The sequence below is a fragment of the Chiroxiphia lanceolata genome, chromosome 1 (genome assembly GCF_009829145.1).
Source record: "Chiroxiphia lanceolata isolate bChiLan1 chromosome 1, bChiLan1.pri, whole genome shotgun sequence".
NCBI classification, from domain to species: domain Eukaryota; kingdom Metazoa; phylum Chordata; class Aves; order Passeriformes; family Pipridae; genus Chiroxiphia; species Chiroxiphia lanceolata.
The window spans coordinates 102,886,960-102,895,046 of record NC_045637.1 but is presented as its reverse complement, the minus strand read 5'-3'; the positions used below and the strand labels follow the sequence as shown (position 1 = coordinate 102,895,046).

At 39.3% G+C, this 8,087-nt stretch overlaps 1 protein-coding gene across 1 annotated transcript in view; it reads right to left on the bottom strand.

Moving 5' to 3' along the window:
- Nucleotides 1-877: 877 nt before the first annotated feature.
- Nucleotides 878-8,087, bottom strand: part of HECW1 (HECT, C2 and WW domain containing E3 ubiquitin protein ligase 1) — a 258,402-nt gene continuing 251,192 nt past the window's right edge. Inside the window, 1 exon segment of the mRNA XM_032700164.1 lies at nt 878-5,910. Coding sequence (XP_032556055.1) covers nt 5,799-5,910 — 112 coding nt within the window. The 3' untranslated portion in view covers nt 878-5,798.

Sequence of the window (8,087 nt, the reverse complement as noted above, 5' to 3'; positions counted from 1 at the left end):
ACAGGAGATCCAGCAATGGCCTGGGGCTTGTGGACCTGTGCTCCTCCACACAGGATGAAAGGCAGTGCTAACTGCAGAGGGTCTCTCACCAGTTCTCACAGTCACATAGTTTCACATTTGCTACTGATTTGTCCTGTGCAAGATATGCTTTACCATTTCTGTCGGAGCGTCTTCCACGGATTTATATTTTCCCTCATAAAAACTGTGTCTCATGTTTAAGCTTTCCCATCCTTCACATTGTACCATAATCCCTCATGGGTTGCTGTTTGTGTAAGAAAACAGGTATGGTCAGCACGGTGTCTGCTGATGGTGTATCTGAGGCGTGTTAATCTATCCTGGAATGTGTTAATGAAACATGCCTGAGATATTACAGTGACGAGCAGGAGAGAAATGGGTGTGACACTCTGAGATGCCAGAGCATCTTGCTATGTATTTGCTGTCAACACTTATGCAGACCCAGCATATGCTATTAAGAAATCATTGCACTTGCATTTCATACCTATAATGCAGTAATTATATCTAGAAGCAAGGTATGCGTAAGCAGCATATACATTTCCTCTGTCCCTCTGTTTGACCACACATTTTCCACAGTGAGGAATAAGCTCACAGGCTTTCAAAGCAGGGCTGGCCTTAGGGTAGTCTAGGAGAGTATGGGGGCACTGGTTATGCACACTTATGTGGAAAACCTCAAGGTTTAGACATGTACCCTGAGAAATTGAAAAAAAGCAGTGGAAGGGCCTGAATGCAATGGTCAGAAAGGATATGATCCCGGAACCGCAGTTCCTGAAATGAGTGGACTTTGACCAATGCCAGTCTCCACCCACTCTAACATACATCCCCTACAAAATAATTGATTTGTAATAGACAGTCCACACAATGCCATAACAAAGTAATTTTATTGACATTCCTCTATAGTGATATGGTTGAATAGAAAGCACAGCCTGAGTATCATGTGACATTTTTCTGTCAATATAAGCAAAATCAGTCCAGTAATGAGGACCTTTCCTGCCATTGACTTTATGTAGTCTCTAACAAAAACCATAACAGACATTTGTTAGATAAAGTGGAAGCTGCAGGGTTTTGGTTAATGGTACAATATTTACTATACCTAGTAACTACTATCTACAGGCATCTGTTTTTCTACTAGAACAAAGGACCTACATGACTCACTAGAGAGAAGGTAACAATCCAGTCTTTTGGACCTTGTGATAACTGGAAAACCTATCCCAGATTTAGTATATTGCAGTAATTTTATCTTTCAATAGTGAACACTGAGGTACAGCAAGAATAATAAAAAAGCACCGCATTTGTTGTAGAAAGATCTCTTGGTCTGCACTGGACTGAAAGTGTTTAATCTTGACTGGGAAGCCCTATTAATATTACTACAGAGACAGGGCAAATATTATTTCAACAGAAATTAAAAAAATCTCCAGTCAAATTTGTCCTTCTGAAATTCCATAGACTGTCACAGGATTAATTGTGAAGGACGAGTTTAACTCGTCCCCTGTGCGTTTATATTTTAGCTTATTTCAGATTCGATTTTCATGTTCAAATTGTTTCCAACTAGAGGTATGTCAACTCTTTGTTACAGTGAAACTAGAATAACAAAACACAAACCCAACAAACACCCCCCTCCCCACAGGCTGTCTCTCAGACTAGACTATGAACTTAAACCTCAGCTACAGTCCATTGAAAAGTTCACTGGCACTTGAGCAAACTGGGTGAAAAAAGTCCCCTGTGTCAGATTTGTACAAAACTCATGATTTCGCCATTAGGTGTTAGATGTAGTTTGGACCACTCACTTCTTTCCTTGTGATAGCCATGGGTCTCCCTGGAACACAAAAGTCAAGTTTTGAATACGCACAGCCACATGACTGAAACTGAAAGCTCATGTAATGCAATGCAGACCGAATTGACAGCATTTGGTAATGCTGTTAACAATAACACTTGTTTTTACTGGATCAAATCCTGCATAGCTGATGTGTTTGAACAGTCAGTGAGACTACTTCAAGGTGGAAGACCTACTGGTGATCTAAAATACCTGTTTTCATTCTCTTATCTTCAGATCAATGTAGGGCAACAGGATTTTAATAAAAAGAAATATCCCCTTCCCTCCCTCTACCATTAATACTATCATGACAACCACTGAGAAACATATAGACCCTCTGAAAACATACAAGTTGTCAATATTCATTGCTCCCATCAAAAACTAGAATTCACAAAAGCCGTCAGATTGCCTCTTTCATTTTTCATTTGCATTTTAAAAATCTATTGATGTTGATGTCGTACCTTAATCTAGCCACCACGATATCTAGTCACCACCATGTTTCAAGGGAACTGAGGTTTAAAGAGCTCAAAAGATTATTTCACTGTAAATCTGCCCTATGGAATATCTTCTAGTCTTTCCCGTGGGGAAACAATGAAACCAGAATTTCTGTAATCAACAGTCGGTGTTTAACAAATGAAAACACTTGGGGAGTGAGTAACAGCATTTGAATCAAAAGATGAACAAGGAAGGGTATATGTCTTGCATATGTATAACAACAACAATGTCAATTCATTGCTTAATGGGCAGGTTAGATAACAGGCTAAGGGAGATAGGTTCCACCCTCTCTCCTGTTAGCACCATTCACTGCCTCACTCCAACATCACGATGCCACTTAGATGCATGGCTTCCCCTTACTCCAGGCTGGGACTGGATTCTGCCCGTGGTATGATGCAATGAAAGGAGAAGCATCGACCTGGATATCCTAGAGTTTGAAAACCCGTTGGGGTAGGGCATTTGGGAAGAGAGAGGGATAGGACTGGAATGGTAGAATACCAGAACAGCCAAGTATGTAATTTTCTTTGTTTTATGAAAACAGCCAATTGTCTCTGTTCCTGGCTTTAGATCCAAAAAACTTGCGAAGAAGTCTGCATGACCTCGTCAACTTAGAAAGCAACCTTTTAAAAATATTAGGCTGTGGGCTTGAAAAACAGCTTGGATCAAGGATTTTGATGGGAAGTAGCTGGCTGTGCTGTATGTTTCTCAGAGCAGGAATACAAAGTGCTCGAGATGGCATCTGCCAAACATAATCTATTTTACATAATCTAGTAAGTGTCAGAACACGTTGTGAAGAAGAATTTTAGGAGAAAGCTTTCCATATTTCAACCAATGGGGTTTGATGCTGTCTCTGAAATACAAATATCTTTTATTATGCTACAAAAAATAGTTTCACTTTTTCTTAATAAAATATAGTTTTAAAATACTTAAAAAAATTCAACTATACAGCATTGTAAAGATTGGATTTTTTTTTTTTTTTTTTTACTTTTTTACTATGTTAATGAGACAGCTTTTGATTTTCTCTGGCCAAACATGGACCAACCACCTGGATGTTTCTCTTTCTTTTCTTCTAATGTTGGAAGACATCCAACATTTGACATAGTGCAGGTAACTATAACACATCACCAGAAATAAATTAAGAACCATACAGGAATCACTGGATTTTGAGGCTCAGAGGTGAAGAAGCAGAAATTGGAAGATTTCACGTTCAGTCTTTCCTGGTGTCACTTATTCTGATGAAATTTATGTGCATATGACAGATGCTCTCAGAAAAACGCTAAGTTTTCCACCTCTCCTGAGCAGTTGGGCTGGTCATGTGAAATAGATGCCTGAGAGCTCATTTATGGAAATACTAAACATCATTTTTGGTGTGTGGTACAGTGAAGCTTGCCTGTAGCTGCAGCCTCCCTCTGCAACTGTAAAATGATTACTCAATAAGAATAGTAACAGCATACTATAAAATAGATTCTCAGTAAAAGCCATACATTAAATTAGTACAAAAGTGGCTGAAATATCACAGAAATTGAATTAATGGGGCAATTTAAATATTCTAATTTTTTAATGTATCATTGACAAAAGCTATTATTTCTGCTTAGAAACGTTTTTGGGTCCATTGCCTTTCAAATACCTATTGTTCTAAGAATAAAAGCAGGAGAATGATCTAAAACTCTCAGATGCAGTTTTTCAAGTGAGATGAGATTCTGTACAGCCACCATAAAACTATGCAAGAAAGCAGCGTCCAATCTTTTTCTCTGGAGAGAAAACTTAGATGTGTTAGACCTTACACTAATCTCCTTATTTTACAATTTGCTGAAGCATAGTTAACACAAAGCTACCAGTAACAAGCCCCCAAGGGGGTGTAGTATTTCATGTGAGCTGCTAGACACCATGATGTTACCTTCTCACTTACCTTCACAAGGCTCTCTGTTCGTATTTCACGCATTCTTTAACATATTTAGTGTCAGAAGATACTCGTATTTCCTTTTCCCAGTCAAGACAAACACTTTCAATCTGAGATTAGTCTTGGAAAACAAGGGCAGCAAAGATTAATAAATAGAACATAATCAGAGCAGTGAGGTTGACTGTAAGAGCCTCAGCAGAATTCATCCGAAGACAATCTTACTGCTGTTTTGCTTTTGTTGCCTGGATTCAGAGTTGGAATGCAAAATACACCAAACTGAAGTGGGTTATGTCTGCAGTAACAAGAGCTAGATTTTTAGTTTAGTGGTATCCAGCATGACTGGAGGGCCTTTGGGCTTCCTCCAAGAGGAAGTGCAACAAAGTCTTAACGCACAGAGAGTTACAGTCCTCTTCATCCCTGACAAACACCCTCAATCAATGCAGCTTCTCATCTGACAGACCCTAGATGAAAACATTTTGTCTACAACCAACCACTCTTGAGGATATGGAGAATTCCACTGAACAAGAAAAGAAAAAAGACAGAACTGAAAACAACCCCCACCAACCACAGATTAGCCCAGCCTGACAGAAAATAAATGGCTTCTGACACAGGGGATGGGATTGTCTAGACTTCTCATTTGGAAAGGAGCATTTTCAACATCAGAAAACAGAGATCTGGTAAACAGAACCCAAGAGTATTCATAAGAGTAGAACATTCTTCTTACTTCCCCTTTTCCTTGTCATATACAATACTAAGGTAAGGGAGCCTTGTCCTTTATGCTACATAATAAAACATCCTTCTTGAATGTGCACAACCTTGTGCTTCTTGTGTGGTAAACATTACAATGGAGATGCCCCTCCCAATATATCTGAAGTGCAAGTTCTCTCCAGTACTGGCAAGCAACAATCATAACAATCGCTGTTATGCTTTTTGCATTGCATTACAGGTTGTTTTTTTTTAATTTTTGAAGGTCATATCTGCACCATGTATCTGTGCCAGTTCCAGCTGATGCAACTGATCATGAGTTCGTATATAAAAATTTCAGTTTTCCTCACAGATGTCTCTCAGATGGACAAATACACACAGGGAAAATAAGGATGGATGAAGATATATTTGACCAGCTCCTAGTACTGGATTCAACACTTAAGAAGATGGGCTGCGATTTGATTTTAGAAGATGTGGGTATATAAAAGCTTGGAATGTTTGATGAGGTTTTTTTTTATTTTTTAATCAACGCAGGTGGAAGTAAACATTTATTAACATTTGGTCAAGTGTAGTGTAACTTGCATTTGTATTTTCATTGTTATTAATGGAGGTATGTAGAGATATACAGAAACCTTGAGACAGTTGTTTTTCTATTGCATACAGACTAGCAGTCCATTGGAAACAGAGGATGAAAGCATGAAGGTTAGATCGTAGAGGGCAGCAGTTCTTCATGCACAGCTTTTGTTAATCTTGATTTTTTTGTTGTTGTTTTGTTTTCGAAAATAAAAACATGGGAAACCAAGATCAAATGATGGTGGACAGGAAACGTGACATCATCAGCCATAAAAACACCAGAAGTGCCTGAACCCCTCATTCAAGTCCAAAGGTGCTAGTTTCTTCAACAGCTGTCAGCAGCTTTTCATACAGCATAGAATATGAGGGGTAAGGTGGAAGATCCAAACGGTTGAAACATGTATGTGCCCTGCAAAAGGAAAATATGCTACATGTTAAGTTTAATCTAAAAAACTTGAGAAAATAATAACTGAGAAAACTTGATCCTACTGAGACTCAAAACATTCAACTTCACTTAAGAGAGAGAAAAATAAGTCCCAACTATTAAAGGAAAACCCTCGAACTGCACCAAAATATGAGGTGCTGAAATGTATGTGCACATACGCATGAATATTTCATAAAGAAGACACAAGCTAAGTATCAATGTAACATCATTCTCTGATATCCCTGCTTTAGATGCTGCAGGGATCTTGTAGGGATCTTGATGGAGAAGAATGCTGGAGGTCACTGAGGAGCTGGGGTCTAGGCCCTGATAGAAGGAAAACTTCACTACTGTAATTTTAGTTGCTTTGTGATTTTTTTACAAAAAATGGAATTGAGCAGTACATCCAACACGAGCAGCCAGTAAGTTTTGCATCAGTGGATAAGGACAATGTGATGGACTATACTGACAGAATGGGCTCAGCATGTGTTTGCAAGTGAGGCAGGGCTGACTGGTAAAAGACCATTCGGGGATCTGCTAACTGAAGAAGGAAGGCTGCTGAAAATGTTCCTGCAAGTCAGCTGTTGGCCATCTGCTGTAAGTCTGGCCTTTCAATGTTATTTATTTGCAGTAGCCAAGACAAAAGCAAAACACTTTGTGTAGAGCAAGCTGCAAACTTGATGACCATCTCTTCCCCTGGTTTTACCATTATATTTACCCTCCATTATATTTACATTGGCAGCACCTTCAAAGGAAGCTGTGGAATGGGTTCCATGAAAGCCTCCACCTTATTGCAGCTTTTCTGGCAGCAGCAATTAGACCCAGAGGCAGATTACACTTCACTGTGTGAGGTGTTACACAAATGCGGAGTAAAGAAACAGTCTCTGCCCCAACAGTTCAGCCATTTCAACAGACAGAAAAACTGCAGAGCTTGTTCAGCAAATGGGGATGAAGAGGCACCTTTTCATTAAAATAGTTCAATTTTTTTCAGGCACCTTAGAGTTTTACATGATGCTAGCAATATTTCTATTTCCTCTTGCTTGCTTGACAAATGTGACTTGACAGAACTGCGCAGGAGGAAATGTAGCCTCAATGACTAACGATGTCTGAACTTCTCGCCCTGAGTATTTTTAGGAGCCATGAAGTTGTTTTACTTCTAGCTTTCTTATCTCATACTTTAATTCAATGCTATTTCTTCAAAGCTGATAGAGCAGAGCTATCTTGGAGAAAACTACCTGAAACTGTGCTAATCATCTCTTAGGCCACCCACAAAGTGGGAAAAACATAATAATACTAGAAGATGGGCTGGCCTGAGACTTGTAGATTCAAAGGGAGAGTTTTATCAAGCGCCAGTGGTGAATCATTAAAAACAATCAGGCAACTGAAATAGCCAGAGGCACGTAATCTTCACTGCATCACAGAACTTCAATTAGGAGAGCTTTTACCATCCTTTTTCCCCTTCTGAATGAAGATTTGTTAGCTGGTCACTCTCAGAGAGAGTACAATAAACACAAAATTTGTGGAAACGAGCTGGGAACACTCGAGTTAGTGAAAAAGGAACATTAGTAAAACCATTACTCAATTCATCTCTTGAAATTAAACATGGCAGCCCATGTGCATTATCCATGAGTAGCACTGCACTGTTTATTGTTTATCTCAGCAATCTTATGGCAGCATAAGTTGTTTCTACAATCCATTGCCAATACATATCAACCACTGGGAGTTAATTAACTGAAGGATTCTTGTAGTCCATTCAGAACATGTCTATCACAGGCAAGACAGCACCATGCAAAGACAGCCAGTCTTGAGGGGCTCAGCTGCCTGGCTCCAGAACTGGAAACAGCATAGCCATGGTGGCTCAGGTGTGGATTCTGCTAGTGTAACTTTGCAGAATCTGAAGATATCTGTATGGTACTTAACCATGGCACATTTAACTGTTTGAGACAACAGCATCTCAGATGTTGCTGTTGTGCATCCTATCATGTGGTGCAGACATATCTGCAGCCACGGACTCTGATGTTTACTGTCTTGCACACATTCATCTTGACTGATCATTATCCATTTCATTTCATGCTGATTATGAAACTTGCAATGCTGTTGACTTCTAGTTATCCTTGACCTAGGCAAACTCAGAAAAAAGATAATTCTTTTCCTTAATATGAGGT